Source organism: Zootoca vivipara, chromosome 14 (genome assembly GCF_963506605.1).
Source record: "Zootoca vivipara chromosome 14, rZooViv1.1, whole genome shotgun sequence".
Taxonomy (NCBI): domain Eukaryota; kingdom Metazoa; phylum Chordata; class Lepidosauria; order Squamata; family Lacertidae; genus Zootoca; species Zootoca vivipara.
In genome coordinates this window covers 44,383,779-44,406,356 of record NC_083289.1, presented here as the reverse complement: position 1 = coordinate 44,406,356, position 22,578 = coordinate 44,383,779, and the positions used below count along the sequence as shown (strand labels likewise).

The 22,578-nt window shown below is 46.2% G+C and overlaps 1 protein-coding gene and 1 non-coding gene across 7 annotated transcripts in view; one reads left to right on the top strand and one right to left on the bottom strand.

Annotated features, from left to right (window-relative positions):
• Nucleotides 1-200: 200 nt before the first annotated feature.
• TRNAL-UAG (transfer RNA leucine (anticodon UAG)) lies at nucleotides 201-282 on the bottom strand. The gene has a single exon. It is a non-coding gene; the product is annotated as a tRNA-Leu (tRNA).
• A 4,665-nt stretch (nucleotides 283-4,947) lies between these two features.
• Nucleotides 4,948-22,578, top strand: part of EEF2K (eukaryotic elongation factor 2 kinase) — a 45,103-nt gene continuing 27,472 nt past the window's right edge. Inside the window, exons 1-5 of one of the 6 annotated variants that reach the window (XM_060282580.1) lie at nucleotides 4,948-5,268; nucleotides 14,738-14,855; nucleotides 18,592-18,901; nucleotides 20,251-20,301; nucleotides 21,923-22,023. In XM_060282580.1, coding sequence (XP_060138563.1) covers nucleotides 18,656-18,901; nucleotides 20,251-20,301; nucleotides 21,923-22,023 — 398 coding nt within the window. In that variant the 5' untranslated portion in view covers nucleotides 4,948-5,268; nucleotides 14,738-14,855; nucleotides 18,592-18,655. The other 5 variants (XM_060282576.1, XM_060282577.1, XM_060282578.1 and 2 more) reach the window with 5 other exon arrangements.

Below are 22,578 nucleotides of genomic sequence, written 5' to 3'. Positions count from 1 at the left end.
ATTATTATTTTGCATTCCTTAAGGGCATTGCAGTGATCGCAATTGAATTGCAAGCGCAGCTCATCACGATCCCGAAACCCGCCCTAGCTAGAGAGAGAAACCGGGATTTTGAAGAGCAGCAAAATCTTTCAAGATTACCTTTCCAATCCAAATAAGATTTCGGGTGGATGAGAGAGAAGGGGGAAAAAAAAGATATATATTGGCAGCGGTGGGATTCGAACCCACGCCATCGAAATGACTGGAGCCTAAATCCAGCGCCTTAGACCACTCGGCCACGCTACCATCCGATTGCAGAGAGGCTCTGAACGGTATATAAGGGACGTCGGGAAAGTCTTGCAGAGCTATTTCCAGCTTCCTGTCTTTTCCCTCTTCCCCGTTCATTGCAAAAGGGAAGAAGGAGCTTCGCAGCAAAAATTCCCCTCCAAATCTTTGTTGCCCGCCGCCGCCCTTCCTGCCAGATAAAATGGTTTCCCCGCTGCTCCGAGCAGAAAAGCAAAAAAGGAACCAGCCTGCAGACTCATCGCACTGCCGTGTCCTGCCGGTTGCGGATTTATTTAAATAAGTGAGCAAGGAAATAAAATGCGAGCTCTCCGACACGGTTTGCTCGCAGTCCCCGCTCCGAAAGTTGTTGTTGTTGTTGTTGTTGTTTTTAAAAAAGGCCTGGAGATTGGGATTGCTCTGCGTTAACAGCGCCCTAGAAGGCAACCCCAGACGCCCCAAAATACATTAAATAATGGCGTACCTCGCACCGAACTGCAAACGTGGACCTGATTATTGCAAGGGTTGCTGTTGTTCCATATTGTGGGCACGGGGTGGCGCTGGTGCTCCAGCATTTTCCTCCCGGGTCGCAGAGTTAAGAGAAAAACGTCCTAGACTGAGACTACCGGTATCAGAACTATGGAAGGCACCACATTTAACCAGAACTACCGGTATCATTTGCTTCATCCTATTTTCTTGCCCCCTAGTTGCCATAATTCCCAGAAGCTTTCATGTGTTAGATAAAATGGGAACCAAGGAAAGGACAGTGCTACTCTTATTTCCCCCCCACTTCTCCAAATATGCATACAAGCATATTGCAGTTTGCATTTACCCCCATACAAATGGGTGGGTCTTTATTCTCTCTCCCCCCCCCTCCAAATTTCCTGGGGTGGATGAGGGTGAACAATTGAGGCTATATGCCATGGGCAGGCAAACAAAGGCCCCGGGGCCGGATCCGACCCAACTGCCTTCTCAATCCGGCCCCGGACAGTCCGGGAATCAACATGTTTTTACACGAGTAGAATGTGTCCTTTTATTTAAAATGCATCTCAGGGCTATTTGTGGGGCATAGGAATTCGTTCACCCCCCCCCCCCAAAATATAGTCTGGTCCCCCACAAGGTCTGAGGGAACAGTGGACTGGCCCACTGCTGAAAAAGTTTGCTGGCCCCTGCTATATATGTCCAGATAATAACAGTTGTACTAGCATGTATGAATAAATTGTTGGTTTGCTACAGTCAGAGACCAACAGGATTAAATGCACAATTAAAGCCACCCATCTCCTTAAAACAGTTTAAAACAGATATATGAAAATATGCTCGCTTGCTCTTTCTTAAATGAAGCCGGCAAGACAAAATTATCCTCATCTGCACTAAAGTCAGAAGCTTATTTATTTATTTATTCATTTAAAAGCTTCAGCAAAACAACACCGATCTACAGAAGATTAGGATATTCCTGAGAGATTTCTTAATGGGGGAGAATCAGCACACTATACATTGAAAGCACAGAACCAAAAAAAACCTGTAGAGTTGGAAGGATCCCGAGGGTCATCTAGTCCAACCCCCTGCAATGCTGGAATCGCAGCTAAACAATTCCTGATAGATGATGGCCATTCAACCTCTGTTTAAAAACCTCCAATGAAACCCTTGCACCCACAATAGAATACTTCTGGGAACTGTATAGACTTTCTGGGTGCTGGAAATTGTAGCTCTGGGGAGGAGTAAACTACAGTTCCCTAGGATTCTTTGACCGGGAATGTGTTTTAAAGGCACATTTCCATACCCAAGTATAAGGACATGACCAACAGACTCTACTCCTCCACATTTGAAGCACACTTGCTCTCTCAAATAATACCGGGTGGTGTGGTTGGTTAAGGGTTGGTGAGGGGGGTGAAACTATAGTTCCCAGAATTCTTTGAAAGAACGCGCTCTGAATGTGCTTTAAAGGTGTGGTGTATACACGACAGAGAGGAAATGGACATTAGCCAATCGGAAGAGAGTGAGGGTGATAAAGGAAGAAGATGACAGTTTAACTGGCAGATAGGGCCTGGCTAGCGAAAGAGCAAGAGGTGCTTAAGGGTCTGTCTGGCAGGATAAAGCTGTTTATAATTTCCTGAGGAAAATGACCTATAAAGGGGCTAGAGGCAAATTAACAGATAGTCGTTCTATTATTATTATTATTATTATTAATCTATTTTTCCCTGACAGGAACTCAAAGCGTCTAGGAAGCAATAGATTTAACAGCAGCTGTTCTGTTGTGGGGAATTATAAGTGAAGCTCTTGTTTATAGTACCTGAAACAGTGTTTCTGACAGAAAATGAGCACTCATTCATGAAACTATAGTCCGCTATCTCATGAAAAACATCAAAGCGGTTTACAACAAAAGCACACAAAAACCGCACAGTAAAAACAAAAATGTCTGAAAGTGTGTGGGAGGGGGACCCACATCAGTCAACTATTGTGGAAAAGATGTATTCTTAACTTCCTGACTAGGCCACTGTCTAAAGGTAAAGGTAAAGGGTAAAGGGACCCCTGACCATTAGGTCCAGTCATGACCGACTCTGGGGTTGCGCGCTCATCTCACATTATTGGCCGAGGGAGCCGGCGTATAGCTTCCAGGTCGTGTGGCCAGCATGACAAAGCCGCTTCTGGCAAACCAGAGCAGCACATGGAAACGCCGTTTACCTTCCCGCTGTAGCGGTTCCTATTTATCTACTTGCATTTTGACGTGCTTTCGAACTGCTAGGTTGGCAGGAGCTGGGACCAAGCAACGGGAGCTCACCCCGTCACAGGGATTCGAACCGCCGACCTTCTGATCAGCAAGCCCTAGGCTCAGTGGTTTAACCACAGCGGCACCTGGGTCCCAGGCCACTGTCTAGTTTTATTTTATTTATTTTTAAAAAATTATTGAACAAATTTAAAATAATACATTATCTTTTCACATTGTCAATTACATTTTCCTCCTCCCCCCCTCCCCAAGACTTCCCTCAGCTCCCCGCCCCCCGGTTTTATTTTCACATTCTTTTTTCTGCATGTTATCAAATTGTACATATCTTCTTTACCTTGTCTACCTTATGTTCTACTAATCAATTGCGGGTATTTATTCAAAACCTGCCAAGGAGTCCAGTTCATTTTGTTGTCTCTTCAAGTAATTTGTAAAAAGTTCCCATTCTTCTTTAAATTCACGGTTGTCCTTCTCTCGCAGTTTATATGTTAACTTTGCCAGTTCCGCATAACTCATCACTTTTTCTTGCCATTGTTCTTTCGTAGGGATTTCCTCAGTCTTCCATACCTGTGCCAACAAGGCTCTCGCCGCTGTTGTAGCAGAGGCTGTCTAGTTTTATCCCTCACCGGGTGTTAATAAAATTACAATTGTCATAAAATAAATCATTTTTTTAAGGCAGTTATTATTGTTGCCATCTGTGCCTCAGCTTCAATTTGCACCTGGTTCAAATTGGTCACCAGGAACCCCAACATCAAAGAGTCCTCGCTGCGGAATTATATCCTGCTCTACCACATAAACTTATTTATTTATTACATTTATACCCCACCTTTCATTCAGGGACCTCAAGGGGGCTAACATATTACCACCACCATCCCCGGTTTGACCCTCATAACAGCCCTGTGAGGCATGGGCATAGCCAAAGGGGAGGCAGGGGGCAGTTGCACCCCTACATCAATACAAATAAATGCAAATCTTGGGTTCCCCCCCCCCAACAAAAATCCTGGCCATGCCCTGGTGCGAGGTAAGCTAGGATGAGCGAGAGTGACTGCCCCAACAGGGCTACAGGGCCAGATTTTAGGTTTGATGAGGCCCTAGGTAATTGGGCCGTTTATATCTCCAGCTGTCCTTTGTCAACAACAAATTGTCACTGTTTTTTTGTGTTCAATATACAGTGGTACCTCGGGTTAAGAACTTAATTCATTCTGCAGGTCCATTCTGAACCTGAAACTGTTCTTAACCTGAGGTACCGCATGGGGTCACGAAGAGTTGGACACGACTAAACAACCACCACTTTAGCTAATGGGGCCTCCTGCTGCCGCCACACGATTTCTGTTCTCATCCTGAAGCAAAGTTCTTAACCTGAGGTACTATTTCTGGGTTTGCGGAGTCTGTAACCTGAAGCGTCTGCAACCCGAGGTACCACTGTATGCTATATGGTAATTTATGGACCTAAAGCCATTTTGCACATGCAGGATGTAGGCACCCTATATATAGAAAATGAGCAAACCAGTGATATTTTAGGGAGCAGACTAGCAGGCAGGGCCCATTACTTACATCGAAGGAGCCTACACAACACAAAACACTGTTGCTGTATGTAGGTTTTATTTCATTTGTTTTTTATCTTATATTTCGAAAATGGGGCCCTAAGCTATAGCTTGTTTAGTTTATACGTAAATCTGGCACTGCAAGTCCAGCACTCTAACCATTAGGCCACTCTGTGGAATACCCGGTTCCTCGGTTGCTACTGACAGGGCGCGGCGACCAGGGCTGCAACCACCCTAGACTGTGCGGCCACCACGCTACCCAGTTCTGACGAGGCACCTCGCCCTCGCCTCGCGCTTTAAACGCGCGCTCGGTGCGCTTTAAACCCCGTCTGCAAGCGGATGCCCAGAAGCTCCGCCTGGCTCTGCTTCTCGGCTTGGAGAGCCGCCTCTTCCCTCCCTCCCTCCTGCTCCTGCTCCAGCCCGGGGTGAGAACAAGGCGCGCCGTCGGATCCGTCGCTGCGTAGGGAGAGTTCAGCAGGGAGGCTGCAGTCGCCGCGCTCCGGAACGTGCTCGGTGCGCCCCAGTCCCGTCCCCGGGGGAAGCAGCAGCAGCCGCAGCCGGCGCGCGCGGCTCTTGCACGTCGCCGCCTCTGCTCCTGGCACGCGTGCAAAAGCCTGGCCCGCCTCTCTGGAGGCGAGTAGCTGGGCCGTCCTTCTGCAGAAGAGAGAGTGAGAGGGGTTGGCGAGGTGGAAAGCAAGCAGGAACCTTCGTTATTTTGCAGAGGTTGTGGATCTGCGTGGAAAGGTAGGCCCGGGGCTTGCAATTGATCCTGTCGTTTGTTTGGGGTGGGCAAAGCAAGGAAAAGCGTTGGTATTGGCCTCGTGTGTATTTGTGTGGGTTTAGGTCAGCTTGCGTGCATAGGGGACGCTTGTGTTTGCAAGGCCGCCTTAGCTGCCTTTGCAGACGGCCCAAAGCTCTGGCTAGCGGCTATCGTGGCAGCCCGGGGAGGTTTCTCTTCCTGCCCCTCCTTAGGAGCGGTCAATGCAAGTAGCGCCCGGGCTGACCCTCCTGCCATCCTCCCCTCCCATCTTCTTTTGCTGACACGTCTGAATTCCTGGGAGCGTCCGCGCTGCTGACCTCAGTGTTGGCGACTGGGGTGTAGGTAGGGTTGCATCAACACAAAACTGTGCTCTGTGTGACGGTGGGAGTTGCGGGCGGCCGTGTGGACAGAAACAACCGTCTATTGTGTTCCTGGCTGCACAGTGGGCATTTTGTTTTATTTGCCTCTCGTGATTCGTTCTGTCGTTCATCGGGATCGGAAAGGATTTAGGTGAGATTGCTCGTGTGTATGTTGGGCTTTTTTATTTATTTTCTGAGATCATGATTAACTAGTGAGTGTTTCTATGAACCCATCTCCAGTGCATTGTCCTTTAATGAGAACAGATGCGGGGTGGGGGTGGGGGAGGACAGCTCCCCCAGAGCAGCTGTTGGTTGAATATGTCTCCTGATTTGTTTGCAGGGAGGTTAGACGAAGTTGGCTGTTTGTTGAGCGTTTGTCCTCATCTGTTTGTGGGGAGGTCTGATGAGAATGCATCAAGCGTTATCCCACGCTTTCCAGTGAACGTAAGAACTTGCCTTACACTGAGTCAGAAAATTGATCCATCTAGTTCAGTATTATCTCCACTGACAGGCAAGGGATACCCCTAGCTCTCTTTATTGGAAAAACTGATCTTTTGGGGGAAGCTGATATCTCTTGTACGAGATCAACAATTTTAATTGCACAATTCGAATTTGCTGCAAAGTGATTGAATTGCACCCGAAAATAGGAAGAGTTTGGAAACACCTTTGGTTGCATGTGTCCTTCTGTAGAGCTGTTGGGTTCTCTTTTACTTCAGAGCTGACTGAACACCATATTTGGTTAGGGGAAGGAATTCTGTCCCCGATTAGACCGCAATCCTATGCACAACAACTCAGAAGTAAGACCCATCGAATTAGGAAAGCAGTTATAGGATTGCCGCTTTACAGCACAATCCTAGGCACTTAAAAACAAGTCCCAATGTGTTCAGTGGGGTTAGTCCCAGGTAAGTGTGAGCAGGATAGCAGCCTTAGTTATTTTGTTTTGAAATTAATATACTGTATACTGCCATATTCAGCTATGCATCCTGGTGGTTGACTGGCGATCCTCGACTACTTGTTCTGTTTAAAGGAAGGGATTTTCTCTTGTGGCTGAGAGTGTGCTTTGCATATGGAAGGTCCCAGGATTTTACCCTCGGCATTTCTAGGTAGGAATGGGAGTGATCCTAGACAGTTGTTCGCAATTGGTTTAGACAGCACCGAGTTAGATGGCACTAGTGGTCTGATTTGATACCCTGGACTGATCTGTGAGGAATACTGATACTTTGCTTCAGGGATGGGCCCATTTCTCACGTATCACCAAACCATGGCTAAGTGTGAACTGGTGAGTGTGTGAATGCACAAAGCAAAAACTGTTGCTGCTTTCAACCTCCGCCTCTCCTGCTGCTGCTACACTACCTGTAGATAAGCCATGGTTTGGTATAGTGTTGTATCCAAACCTGGGCTTGTGGGTTGTCTCGCTCCCAACAAACCACAAACTCTGACCAAGATTTGTTCTTGGGGGAGACAAACCATGAGCCTGGGGTTGGATGTAATCATAAGCCAAACTATGGCTGAGCTCCATGTAATGCTTCTTCTTCTTTGGCGATCACTCGTAGCCGAGTAAGATTGTCTTCCATAAACACGGTTTTAACAATGAGTCCGTAAGTGACTGTGGAGGCCAATTCTGGATCCACACCTCCTTCCACAGTGGGGACATTGGTTTCCGGGCGGGAGTTGATCACGGTTTGGATTTGCCAAGCGTGCCTTCCTTTTAGCACGTTTCTCCCTTGCGTCCTGAGTTCGAGTGTCTTCAAAGCCCATGACACCTTTGGTAAAGGCTGCTCTCCAACTGGAGCGCTCGCAGCCCAGTGTTTCCCAGTTGTCAGTGTTTATACTACATTTTTTAGATTTGCCTTGAGAGAGTCTTTAAACCTCTTTTGTTGACCACCAGCATTACGCTTTCCATTTTTAAGTTCGGAATAGAGTAGTTGCCGGGGGAGTGAAGCAGGCAGGATTTCTCCCAACTATGTGGCCATTATCCCTCGTTCATGCCTGACCATGTGTTGAGTTTCTGCGTCACGTGAACAGCATAGCTGCCAAGTTATCCCTTTTTTAAAGGGATTTTCCCTTATGCTGAATAGGCTTCCTCGCGAGAAAAGGGAAAACTTGGCAGCTATGGTGAACAGGGCTATGGACTCCCTGTTTCCCCTTCACTCTGTAACATCTGTGTTAAAACCGCTGTGATGTTGACAGTCCCTAGCTGTAGCTGCAGCAGATTAGGAAAAGGCTGAGCAGGCAGAAAGTCATTTTGTTCAAGATTCAGCTATCCCAGTGTCAATTCTCCCCAAAACAGGACGTTCTGTGCCTAAATGATGGGCAGCGTTCAGCTAGGGTGCTTTGCAATAAGGAAGCAGCCATTATCTTTTAAGGAACCACTCCCTTCATGCTGTTATTTTCCAAAAGTGCTGTGTATGAAGCCACCTCTTCTACGGTAGTACAGACACTAACCAGCTTAGAAACTTGTTTCTGTGGGAGCACATTTGAAAGTAATGAAGAACAAGAAGGCTGCATAACTGCTTGAGGAAGGAGAATGGGCAAAGGGTTTGGAGTCGTGTTGGAAATAAGGGAAATGAATGCTGGTTTCCCCCACAATGCCAGCACCCTAAATTAACATAGAACATGATTGAGAAGTGAGAGCTGGCCCATAAAGAAGGCTGATCGCCGAAGAATTGATGCTTTTGAATTATGGTGCTGGAGGAGACTCTTGAGAGCCCCATGGACTGCAAGAAGATCAAACCTATCCATTCTTAAGGAAATCAGCCCTGAGTGCTCCCTGGAAGGACAGATCGTGAAGCTGAGGCTCATGGCCACCTCATAAGAGAAGACTCCCTGGAAAAGACCCTGATGTTGGGAAAGATTGAGGGCACAAGGAGAAGGGGACGACAGAGGACGAGATGGTTGGACAGTGTTCTCGAAGCTACGAACATGAGTTTGACCAAACTGCGGGAGGCAGTGGAAGACAGGAGTGCCTGGCGTGCTATGGTCCATGGGGTCACGAAGAGTCGGACACGACTAAACGACTAAACAACAACAACATGATTGAGAAACCCAAATGAGGCCTTCTAGGCCTCCCCCCCCCCGGCCCTTGAAATTCTCCCCAGGCCAAACTCCCCATTTTTACCCCCATGTAACGTGTGTCAGTGAATTCTGCTTGTCTGGGGAGAGAATAGGGGAACTAGCCTGCTGTTAGGATGGCCAAATCAGGAACACCCCAGACCCTGAGATTTCAGAGTACAACCTGGGACCTAGGCATTATACCCTCCAACTCCCGGTAAGAAAAATCCAGGATCAGCAGTGCCGTGGCACCGGAAGTTGCTTCTATGCATGTCTGGACATGCGTGGAAGCAACTTCTGGTGCCGGCGCTGCCCGATTTTCGGTGCCCAGACATGGGCAGAGCGGCACCCAAAATCGGTTCTGCGCATGTCCAGACATGTGCAGAAGGAGCCTCCCTGGCAGGTAGGAATTCCGGGGGATATACGGGGTTTTTCTCTATTCAGGATAACAGTGGGAAACGGGTTTAAATACGGGGGTTTCCCACGAAAAATTGGAGACTTGGCAGCTATGGACCTAGGGGTGGCCCCGGTGATGTCAGAGGAGTAGGGCCTGGAGACAGAGGTTAATTGGGAGAAAGGAGTGAAGGAAGTGCTTGGGCTGCAATTTGTAGCTGACTCTTGGTGAGTTGAAGCTTGCAAGTTGCATGCACAATCTGATAGATAGGTAATTAAAGACACTTTGTTGGACCTGGAGATTTAAGCTTTCCACCTGGAGGTGGGCCAGGCAAACCTGGAGGCATCAGGTCAGACCTGCAGGTAGGTCTGGCAACCCTGCTTACTGTACCAGGGTATTTGTCTGAGGGGCAAATTTGTCTGGTAGGACACCAGAAAAGTGTGTCATTTGTATGGTGTTTGTGTGGACAGCGTTTTAGAAACTGTGGCACCACAGTCCTGTACATGTTTACTTGAAAATAAGTCTGGCTGAGCTTTTTCCCTGGTGAGTGTGTCCCACTGAACACACTGGGACTTCCCCTGTGAGTAAACATGCTTAAGCTCACAGTGCAAAAGAGCATTTACAGTAGGACATTGCTGGGTTTTAATGCACCCAGTGTTACGTAATGGAATTAAAGATTCTATAGTTGAACAAAGGCAGGGATGATTCTGATACCCAGGAATAGCCATTTGTGTTTTTCCAAAAGTAGGCTTCTGCTAACCGGCAGTTCTGCTAACACTGAGGTCCAGCACCGAGGGCCTTCTGGCGGTTCCCTCGTTGCGAGAAGCCAAGTTGCAGGGAACTAGGCAGAGGGCCTTCTCGGTGGTGGCGCCCGCCCTGTGGAACGCCCTCCCAACAGATGTCAAAGAGGAAAACAACTACCAGACTTTTAGAAGACATCTGAAGGCAGCCCTGTTCAGGGAGGCTTTTAATGTTTAATAGATTACTGTGTTTTATTTTTCTGTTGGAAGCTGCCCAGAGTGGCTGGGGAAACACAGCCAGATGGGCGGGGTATAAATAATAAATTATTATTATTATTATTATTATATATTATTATAAATGACAACGAGATTGCAGCCTGCTTCTTTTTCTAAGCAGAGAATGTTCCTGGACTGTTTGATTGCAGGTTCTTGATGTAATGACATGGCAATCAAAGGCACTCAGTCAGCAGATCTGCTTATTGACAAGCTTGGATATATTCACATACCGTAGTTATGGGGATCTGAACATGGAACAGATGGAGGAAGGGGTGATACTTTTCTCCCCCCCCCCAAAAAAAACATGGCTGCAGAGTACCAACCTCCTGCACAGTTAAATGTTATGCAATCGTTGCTGTGCCAGCGCACCCAAGTGTTGCAAAAATAAATAAGTAAATAAACATTTAACTCCATATGTAGATATCTCATCATGTCCTACATTACTTGATCAGATTATAACTTCATGGGGCTGAATCAACACACCTATCTGGGTTTTAAGTCAAAGAAAACCATACTGTGGGCTTACCTGCATCACATACAAAGACGAATACGAATTTGAATTTTCTGCATGGTTTGTGCAGAGTCTACTTTGCATTCAAACACTGCATAATTCCTTCACGTTCTGGGTGTTACAACCCAAGGGATGGTTGTGTTTCCTAAAGCTCGATGTACACTGGGTACAAGCCCTAAAGAAGACGTAAAAATAAATTTTCAAGATAGAAAATGGGTGGGGAATTGTTTCCGACAGTATTTGTTGGAATGCTGTGTAAAAGAACCGCTGCTGTTTTCAACATAAGGTAGCAGGCTCTGGAAACCTCGTGGGACAAAGACAGCGTTCTGACTTACACTGTGAGCGCAGGCAGGAAGAAATGGAAATGACGGTCATAATCATCATTATAATAATTGATTCTGTGGTTTGGGAGAGAAAGTAGTTGTTGTCTCTGCAGATTTACTATTGAATAAATTTTGAAAGTAGCGTTAGAAGTATTCTGTAATGCTGTTTCCCTCCCTGTTAGTAATTCAATCAATCAGTCAATCTTTATTATTACAAGTAATTATTATTTTGTAATGCTGAATTTAGAGCCCTGTTGTACTGTTTCGGGTGCCGATTTATACACACCTAACCTGGGCACAAGCCTCTGAGAGCACAGGCAGAGGATAGCAGTCTTGTATGCTTTTCTGTACTCTGTTAGATATGGTTGTTTTACTGCGTTGCATTCCTGCATTGCAGGGGGTTTGAATAGATGGCTTTTGGGGGTCCATTGCATTTCCTTAGCACAGCTATAGCTTTGCAGCTCTAATCCTGGCAAGTAACAAAATGCACTTTCTAAATTCCATACTGAATCGGTAACCCGTTGAGTTGGCAATCCTAGGCACAATTACCTTGGAGTAAGTCCTAGTGGACTCGATAAGACTTTTTTTCCTGAGCAGACATGTCTAGGGTTGTCTCGAGCCTCGAGTCTTGTTCCATTCCCAACTTGCACACTTTCTCAAGATCGCAGGCAACATTTGGAGATTACAGAGTGTTTCCAGAGAGTGCTGAGAAACAGTTTGGGGCAAGACAGTTCTGGGAACCAATGCTTCTGGCCGGGTGGGGTTTTTAATACGTAGGCAAAAGGTGTTATTTTAATGCAGTGATGGTGAAGCCATGGCTGTCCAGACATTATTGGACTCCGGATCCCTTCAGTCCCAGCCAGCATGACCAACAGTCATGGATGATGAGCCATGTTGTGCATGTTGCATGTTTTATGATAGTCCACCATACATCTGGTTCCCCATGCTAGTTCTAAAGAAATGTGGGTTTTGAGTTAGAGGGAAAGCTGCATGAATCCCACTTGCTTTCAGCCTGATCCCTAGATGTGTCTGGGTATGTTTTTATAATCTAAATATGCAGAAATGTTCACGATCCGTGTGCAGGGGGCAATGTATGGAGATACAGGGGGGAGGGGACAACAGAGGACTCAGACAAAAGTAAATACTGGGAAATGCAACCCAGAAACTGACATTTCCTTCGCCAAGGGTGGGGGCCAATGTAGGAAGATACCGGGGGTAGGGGCCAACACTCCCCAGGGACAACAGAGGCCTCAGACAGAAGTGCATACTGGGAAATAAAACCCAGAACCTAACAGTTCCTTCTCCAAAGGTGGGGGCCAAGGTATGGAGATACATGGGGGAGGCGCCAACACTCCCCAAGGACAACAGATGAAAGGATATCCTACCAAAACACAGGGATGAGCCGGGGTGGAGGGAGGAGGGGCAGGATACGTCATGGATCGGGACAGGGTGGGGGGGATCACAGGAAAGACCCACAGCAACGCGTGGCGGGGTCAGCTAGTACTATATATAAAATGATAGAGTTGGGAAGGTACCCCATGCAGTACAAGAATCACAGCTAAGGTTTTGGTTGATTGTGTTTATTGTAATTGGTTTTAGGATTTATGCTGTCTTTGTAAGTTGCTTTGAGTCACTTCCATGAGTAAAGTGATGGGGGGGAAAGATAGTCTCACCTTTGTTTATTTGGAAGTAGGAATGGGGTAGAATTCAGTTCACACTTAAACGTGTTTACAGGCAAAATTGTAACTCTGAAGGGTAAACTATGGAGCCCAGAATGACACTTGCAGAATGGCGGCAAAAGCAGGAAGTGTCCAATTTCCAAATATCACAGCAGGAAACCTAGTTGTTGGTCATGGCCCTCAAGACCTAATTCGGGCTTATCAGCCGACAGATATTGTCGCAGAGAAATCAAGTGTAGTCCTAACAAGAGTCTAGGGACCTGTCCCAGAACACCTTGCTCAGTTCAGTTGTGAGATGCAATTTTAAACTTTGGCAGAAAAGCGGTATATAAATGTAGTCAGTAAATAAATAGGCTGTGTGTACACAACAGGCAGAAACTGATAACGGGTGCAGAAGTCAGCATTCTAAGAATTTCACCTTATGCTATTCAGTTTCTAGTCCTTATGCTTTTTGAAATTCAGGAAAGGGACAAAATGTTGCAAAAAGGAGCATATTCAATTAAGTTTCATCCTTCATCTCTTGGAGAATTCACAGAATTTGGGGGAAGCAGAATTTGGATTACCTTATTTTGAGGGACGAGGGAAGCACAGAATATATACATAGCACCATGATGAAATATCAGGTTGACCATCAACAATAAGAACCTTCTTGGAGCTTGAGCACAGGGCAAGTTGCCATCCTTTTAGATGGACCTTTTAAATAAAGATCTCTGTCTTCTTATTAGCACAAGGTAGCAAGACTGGCCTCATTGCACAGGCTCATTGAGGTCTCGAGCAGCAGAATGACTGGGGGTGGCAGGAAAAGAGTGCTCATTTGGCACCTGTACATGGCTGCCTCCTTCAAACAGAAAGCACAGGATGTTCTCCTGGAAGCAAACAGCTCTCTGCTCCTGCATGTCAGGAAGATAAGGCCTGGAATTGGATCTGTTTCAGAAGCATGATGGTGCAGCTTTAGTACTCAAGCTTAGAGCACAAGAGAAGTGCATTGGAATATTCTCTGCATGAAATTTCCAAATAATAATAATAATAATAATAAATATTCATCTCCAGGGTGTGTGTGTGTGTTCTCCAGATCTTGGGGAATATACATGGGGAGGTCTAACAGACTGCAAAAAAACACAAAAAACCAACGCTCTGAATAATTCTCGCCCTGGTTTTCGTAATCTTTAATGGTTCATGTGGTTGTGTGGCTTGGTTTAAGGCCAGAAATCAAACCAAACAAACTTGTTCCCGTGGAAACAAGGAATGCCACACAAGGTTACTTATTACTTTATTGTTTAGTGACAGTTACTTATTAGGGAATTCCAGCCGAAGCTTAAGGAGGTGCCATTTATACAATTAGCAATTGCATGGGCGACTTTTTAACAGTAAACAGGGGAGGCTGATTTGAGTTAGGTGGCAGGAAAGGATTAAAACCCCTTTGTGCCCCCCTGCCAGGAACCTCTTGGTTAGTATTGGGCCCCGTGCCTGCTGCTTATTTTTTAAAATGTAAAAGTTGTGGTGTGAGAGCCAATATGGTGTAGTGGTTAGTGTGTTGGACTAGACCTGGGAGACCAGGGTTCGAATCCTCCCTCCGTCATGAAGCTCACTGGGTCACCTTGGGCCAGTCACAGTCTCTCAGCCTAACCCATTTCACAGGGTTGTTTGTAAGGATATATGCCATCTTGAGCTCTTTGGCGGAAAGGTGGGACAGAAATGAATAAATCCATATAAATCCATTCATGCAATTGTTATTGTCTTCTCTATGTGTTCAATACTGGGGTCCTTCATTGGGGCAGGATCCGTCCAGCCATGGAGGCAAACAAGGCAGCTGTCTAGGTGGCTCCCCGCTTTTAAGAAGTTGGGTGGGGGGAAAATACCTTGGTGCCATCGGTTGTTTCCTTTAGCTTGATATTTTCTGCTCAGGTTGAATAGCCTCATTGAAAGTTGTCTTGCTTTTCCACAGAGAATTACATATACACTTGCCTTTCACTGGGAAAATACCACCTCTAATTTTAGCTTGTGTCTTACTTTAGAAGAGGTCAGAGGAGCACTGCACTGTGCCTGACGGTGAGATCTATGGCAGGCCAGCTCTTAGCAGTAGTGGTGGCTAACGGGTCATTTTTCTCCTTTACCTACAGGGTTATTGTTTTTACAACTGCTGGTACTTCTGTGTGGCCTTCTGCCTGCCCCACTCCTTTCCTGCCACGTGTGGAGGCTTGCGTTCAACTTCTGCTGCCGGAAGTTGACCCACTATAGGTAAGCGCCATTCCTTCTTATTGACTTTAACTGTAGGGTGAATTCACCGCGTGGATCTTCAGCAAAGATCCACGCGGTGCATAGTCTCTGTGCCTGGGTTTCCGCATCTGAGATAAAACGGAAAGGTCTCTTTAAGGCACTACCTTGCTTTTGCACCAAGCAACCTGGGAGTCATTGATGATTTGTTATTTAGTGTGGCAGCACCTGCACTTTGGAACTCCCTGCCTCTTGAGATCAAGCAGGCTCCTTCACTGTGCTCTTTTTGGCGCCTGCTAAAAACAGTCTTGCTTTGACAAGAGGACCCAGATGTTTAGAAAGCCGAGGTAATTCTAATCTGTTTTAGTATTTTAACTTTTGTATGCCTTAAAGGATGGTTGTGTGTGCAAGATCATTAAGGTATAAGAACATAAAAATAAGATAAAAATTAAGCAGAAGCAATAAATATTTAAATAACCAGAAGGGGAAGTTGAGGGAAGTCACCGGGGGGGGGGGAGAGCTTCTTTTTTCTTTTGTATGATAAATGTTACATTGTGTTGTATGATTGAATATTAAACTGTAAAAATCCGATAAAATTTCATTTAAAAAATAAAATAAAGTAGGCCTAGGGTCGTGAATTTTTCTCCATGTTATCACTTTATCTTTTTGTAAACCATTTTTCGGTTGTTGGTTTTTTTTACATCCGAGCACTGTATAAGTGTTACGAAGTAAGTTAGTAAATAGATTAAAAGAATGAATAATTCCACCTTTCATTTCTAGAAGAAATACCAATTGTTAATCAGAGACACAGTATGGAATCTGTTTGAGGCTGTGTCTTTGTTGTTTGTTCAGATAAGTTTCATGTGTAGAGTACTGATGGCCTTCAACAAAATGTGCTTCTGTAGCCAGCCAGCCAGCCACAATACTCCATTGATTCTATTCCCTTTTCTACCTAGTGTTCCATTCAACACTCAAAACAGTTTTGTGTACCCACTGAGCATGCTCAGCCCTCATCAGACTGTCTGGGGAAATCATTTATTGTACTTCTGAAAATCTTGGGGTTTCCACCTGGGGGTTCTTTTATGTCTGTAGGTGGTGGCATTTTGGCTGTGCAAATTTTGGCACGTGCAACCTGGACATGGGAAATAGAGGGAACGATTTACCCTCATACTAGGTTTGATGAGTTTGAAATGTCTTGGATAAACACCCACCAAAGTGCTGGCACTAATTGGACCAGTGGCTCAGCTGGAAAGAGTTGCTGGGAGGCCCCTTCCCAAGAGAGTTGGGTTGGGAAATATATGGATGCATTGCACAATTTAGCCTTTTGCAAGTAAGCGTTTGAGCTCCACCCGCCCACCCCAAATCTTCCCCTACCTTTTTAAAAAACGAGTCCTGTTCAGAACCGATCATGATGAGATGTATTATTTATCAGGCGCCATACAGAAGATAGAATTACATCACCCTGCCCTCAGGCTTGCAATCTCATAAAAGGAGAGTGAAAATAAAGGCATGGAACCGGAGGGGCAGGAAACCAGATCAAAAGATAGCTGGGAAAAAGGCGAAGGGGAGTCTCTTAAACAATGGAGGCACACCTCTATGGTAGACATAGAAAAGGACTGTAGCTCAGCGGTGGGTCATCTGCTTTTCTATGCAGAAAGTCCCAGGTATGTCCAGTTAATGGCTGGGAGAGAATCCTGCCTGATGCCCAGGAAAGCCACTGCCAGATGGTGTAGAGTCTAGACCAGGCACCCCCAAACTTCGGCCCTCCAGATGTTTTGCACTACAATTCCCATCATCTCTGACCACCATAGCTGCCAAGTTTTCCCTTTTCTCGCGAGGAAGCCTATTCAGCATAAGGGAAAATCCCTTAAAATAAGGGATAACTTGGCAGCTATGCTCCTGCCTTCTTCCCAAAGACCGCTCCCTCACTTAACCAGCTCTGGGAAAGCAGCATGAGGACTGGGGGAGAGGGGAACGTCCAATTTTGGCCTTGCTCACCCCCACAAGAAGGCAGTGTGTGGCCCATGGGTTCCATGTCAAAGTACAGTATTCTAGTGACCCACGTGGTATGGAAAGTTAGGCTGCCCTGTTCTAGGTGTACCAGGCTGGCATTAATTGGAAGAAAAACTATGGCGTGTTTCACACCCCACTGGGTTGCATCCAGCTAAGTTCCTCTGCAAGCAGGCCCATAGAAATTAATGAGGCGAGGCAGCCTTTGGGCTGAGAGAAGTTCACACGCCAATATATGCCTTTTTTAAAATTATGCTGAGGAAAGGAGTTTGTGAAATCAGCCTAGTGTGTGAAAACAGCTGCACTCTCTTCGTGGCGCTCCTTTAAAGATTTGGGCGGTTCCCATGGTGGTTAATAAAACGATGAGACGGTTTGAATGTTTCTTTTATCGCAGAGTGCAGTTCATGAGCCAAGGGTAGTCAATGGATATCTCTCGTTTCTCTTTGCTGCTGTTTCTTCATTCATTATCTGGGGGAAAACCGGTGAAGTTACCTGCAAGCTCAGGCTTGTGGTGCTCCAACCGAAGCTGGAGAAATATCCCAGATCCTGGATAAATATGAAGTGTCTCATTGTTGAGGCCTGTATTCCCAGCCAGGGCAGCTGTTCACCTTCCTGGGAGGGAGAGAGGGCTGGAGCAGATGTTGGCAGGAAGCATGAAGCCGTCCAATTGCTACATCTCAGCAATGGAGAAGACATGCCTAGCCTCACCCACCAGCCAGGCCGTATGCGTGGACTTTTTCAGCAGGGGGCCGGTCCAGTGTCCCTCAGACCTTGTGGGGGGCCAGACTATAAGCCCCCCCGACTCTCCCCTCCCTTCTCCACAGCAGTGGACGAGCCCTGGTGGCTGCTTACCTGTGTCTTGCGAGCGGAAGGGGCTGGCGGCGGCAGAGGGGCTCCAGAGAGGGAGGGGCTGCTTAAAATGGCGGCCACTTGAGCGCTGCTGCTGCTCCTGGCACCTACAAAGCCCAGACCCCTTCCTCTTCTAGGCAGGGCGGGGAGAAGCCAGGAGGAGGGAGGGAGGAGGAGGCAGCGCCGAGGGAGGGAGAGGGAAAGAAGGAACATGCTGGCGATCCACGTGGCAATTCCCGGACCGTCCGCAGGCCAGATCCAGAAGGCAATTGGGCCTGATCCGGCCCGCGGGCCTTAGTTTGCCGACCCATGCCCTAAAGAATCATGGGAGCAGGGTGCTGAGAGTTGTCCCCTTGCAGAGCTGCAGTTTCCAGGGTTCCCTGCGAAGAGGAATTGATTCTTAAATCACTCTGGGAATCGGTGCCTTGGGAGGGGAAGGAGTCTCCTAGGAACTCTCAGCATCCTGTTTAGCCTTCAGGGCCATTTTCACCAAACCATAGCCACTTGCCCCCAAACCTGATGCCAGATGGGGTAGGGGGCAGTTAATGATGATTCATTTCCTGGAGGAAGGCATATTCCCACAGCACCTTACACTGGGATGGGAATTGGTTTCCGTAGAAACCACTGCTAAAATGGAGATACTTAGAACGTTGTGTGTTTTAATTGATTTCAATTAAATGTCTTAAACAGCTGTTTCTAACTTTTTATGGATGATTTTGTTTTATTTTTTTGCAAACCGCTTTGAGGTTTATTCAGGGTTTGTTTTGTTTTGTTTTTACAATCGAGCGGCACGTAACTTTTATTAAATGAACAGATGTGAAGCCTAAAGATTCCTACATACTGACCCATTCCCCCCCCCCAATTAATTCAGATATTGATCTCCTGCCTTTCCCTTCCTTAGGTTCCTTCATTTGTAATACTGGCTACTTCAATCCCCACACGATCAAAGCCACTCTCCCACCAGTATGGCGGAAGAAGACCTTATCTTTCACATGGAGTGCTTCGATAACACCAAGCCGGCGAAAGCAGTCTCTGGGAATTACCACGACACCGATAGCGAGGATGATGATAATTACTATATCTGCCCGATAACAGATGACCCTGTTGCAAACAAGGCGGCTAGTGACAAAGTCAGCAACTATTACACCAACTTGATGAAAAATGAGCTGAATTCATCCAGCGCTTCTCCGAGGAGTTCTTTTGACATCAAGGTCAGTTAGCACCAGTCTCTATCTTTCCTGGCATTTCCTGGGCTGGCATGAGGTCAAAACTTTCTTCCCCTGCTTTGTTTCTTGTAACTAATTATTGTGATGTACAACTTGCGTGCATTTTACCCAGACCTGTAGCTGCTCTCAAGACAGTGGCCCACCCGGCTTCAGACAAATTTGCAGTTTGCTCATTTTTTGTGCGTAGACCAAAGTGTGAAGCGGTACACATTCAGCTTGTGCGTTTGTAAATACGCAGAGGACACAGGTTGTAGAGCTGCAGTTGTGGAGTTGTGCAGTTGTGGAGCTGCAGTTGATCATGGCCACAATTGTTGGCAAAGTCTGTTAAATAATGCAGACGGAGTCCAAAGAGAATATAACATCCTGGTAATACTTTGCTGAGGAAACTGAAGAAAAGGCAATGTATAATTTGAGGGGAAAGGAACAGACATGTGCTGTCTTTCTCTCTTCAGGCCTTGTACATAGCAGGGAGGCGTTCAAGCAAGCATACAAAGGAAAACTCCCTCAAAACTACACAGCCTATCAAGGCAGTGGGCCACCTCAGCAAAACATCATGCCACCTGAACTGCAGCCCTTGTTGAGCTGGCTTTGGTCCATTATTATAATAATTATTGGCTACTCTCCGTTTTCAATTACCATATAATTACTTTCTGTGATAACAGTGTATTACGTATTCTTCAGCCATTGCTCTCACAATAAATAAAAGCACAACTAGTTGCAGCAAGCTGTTTAATAAAAACAGCATAAATGAAAGGTAAAGCCAAAAGGTATTGGCAGGTAAAATGGATTTTCACCTGGTGCATCTGGCAATCCTCTCTGGGAAGGTTTCCCCCGGCTAGGGTGCCATAGCTGAAAAGGTCCTGCCTCCCACTGCCACCTCTCTTCCTTCTTCCATATAACTATTTCACAATGGAATGTTGTCACTGATGTTTCTTAAGAAGTATCACTCTGGGCCAGAAGTTAGTTGTCTGTCAGTGAAAGGCTGTTAGGAAGCAGAGGAGAGGAACACCACTTGAAAGAGAAGTGAGCAGGACTGTATTCTAGATGATCATAGAATTGTAGATTCTATGATCCCAGGGTCACTAGTCACAATCCCCTGCAGTGCAGGAATCTCAGCATCCAATTTGAAACTCCCATCCAATTTGAAACCGTACTGGACCCAGGCTACATTGGTGGATCAGATGACAGGTGGCATATAGAAAAACGGGCTTTCAAAAACTTTCACCAAGCACAATGGATGTGTTGATTGTCTTGAAAAGTGACTTTCATTCCAATGCTATTTTGCTCTGTTCTACATGTCTTCTGCTTAATTGTTTCTCATGTGTGTCCTTTAGAATGGCACTCAGCAGCATTCTAAGCATGGCTCTGCCGTTGACCATAGCCGGGTAGGTCAAAAATGAATGCGGTAAACATTTTAAAATAAATTTCTTGTTTGAGGTGGGCGAGTGGTTTAAAACCCAAATCCCACCATTTCCAGAATAATCATATGCAGTTTTATGCACACTTCTCTTAATAAACACAGTTTTGTATGCAGCTTCCCCTCACTTAAGCATTTTCACTAATTCCGCACATTTTGTGCACAGGATTGGGCTGAGTGTCTTGGAGAATGAAACAGCCATTTGTCTGGAGTTGTAATATTCACCTGCATCCTTTACATACTAACATGCCTTTTGCGTCATGTGGTGAGCTGGGATTTTTGGTTCATTTTCAAGCGACTTTTGCAGCCTCAGTTGGATTATATGTTGCTTGTTTTGTGTTCTTCCCCTCCTCCTCTTACTTTTTCCTCAAGAGCATGTTTGAGTTTGACTATATCACTGGGACATTAAAAAATAAGAATAGGAAAGCATGAGCAGATCCAAAGAAAGCATGCATCTGGCTGAGATTAGCAGTCGAGTCGCTCCCACCAGCTGAGACAGGGACGCACTCCCAAAATATTTTGTTGTAAAAGAAAATAACTTTGCATTAAAAGAAAAACATGAGTTCAGTCTCTGCTCTCGTGTTGATTTATCATTTGTTGTTTTGCCAGTGCTCCCCCCCCCGGGGGGGGGGTTTCTCAAAGGCAGGGCTGGATTTAGGTTTGATGAGGCCCTAAGCTACTGAAGGTATTGGGGCCCTTTATATGCCCAGCTGTCCTTTGTCAACAACAAAACGTCGCTGTTTTATGTGTTGAATATATGCTATATGGCAGGCATGTCCAACAGGTAGATTGTGATCTACCGGTAGATCACTGGGTGTCTGTGGTAGATCACTGGCTCCCCCCAAAGAAGCCGAACAACTTTGGCTCCCCCAAAAAGCTCAACATCTTTGCCCTGCACCCCCCAAAAAGGGGGTAGATCACTGCCAGTTTTTAACTCTGTGAGTAGATCACAGTCTCTTGGGAGTTGGCCACCCCTGCTATATGGTAATTTATGGACCTAATAGGGGTATCTAAAGCCAGTTGCACATAACAAAATATGTATTTTATCAAAGTAATTGTTGAACTGAAATACAATTAAGAAGAAGTATATTACAGTGGTGGCTCGACTTACGAATTTAATCCGTTCCAAAGGCAGCTTCGTAGGTCGAAAAATCCGTAAGTCGAAAAGCGCCATTGGAAACGCGATTTCCCATAGGAATGCATTGTAAACGGAAAAATTTGTAAGTCGAAGCAACCCCATCTAAAAATTCATAAGTCGAAAAAACCCTATCTAAAACCGCTGCGGTTTCCGTTCGGTTGTTGAGAAATTCGTAAGCGTGCGGCCATTTGCCCCATTCGTAAGTCGAAAAAGTCGGTTGTCGAGTTGTTCGTAAGTCGAGGTACCGCTGTAATAGTGAAATAGTGAAACGTAGAGGCCCACGAGACATGTGTCCGCAGACAGATATCCTTAATCCTGCACAGTTTTCAGGGCTCTCCCTGTGTGCTTCCCTTTGCAAGATTGAGGTCCAGAAGTACGATGGGAGATCAGTGATTGTGCATTATCTCTGATGGCCCTTTGTGAATAACTCAACACTTTCCAACTTCTGCAGCAAGCTTGGAAGCATGCCATTGAGAAAGCCAAGCACATGCCTGACCCGTGGGCGGAATTTCATCTGGAGGACATTGAAACAGAAAACGCAACACGTTACAGGTTTGTTGGCACTTCTGCTTCTAGTACTGATGTTGCATGTGTGCCCTCTGGGCTTGGGCAGGGGGGAGAGGGATGCCACATCTTATTTTGCCACATAAGGTGAAACAGGAAGTGCTGCTGCAGCAGCCACTGCTCTTGCCACTACCTACCTGCTCCTGCTGCCGTTACGTGCCCTACTACATCCACCAATGGTGGCACAGATTACATACAAGATCTTGCCTATTTTGGGTGAGATCTCGCCCCAAATCGCATGCAATTTTTTTTTTTTGTGCTCTACAAAATCTTGTGCGATTTTTCCGGGCAAGATCTCGCCACAATAGGCACGATGATGCCCAAAATCGGTGCCGATTGCGGCAGCACTTCTCTGCTGATGGCAGAGGTGGCAGGCCAGGCTGGAGACCTGCAGGCGTGCAGCCTCAGGCAGTGACCTCACCCTGCCCAACGGCTGAGCCGGCACTGGCAGGGCAGGGCTATGTGTCAAAGGGGTTTGTTTCTTTTTCTAAATAGTCCATGTGAAAACAAGTGGAAGTATCTTGAAGCAGAGGCAAATATTAA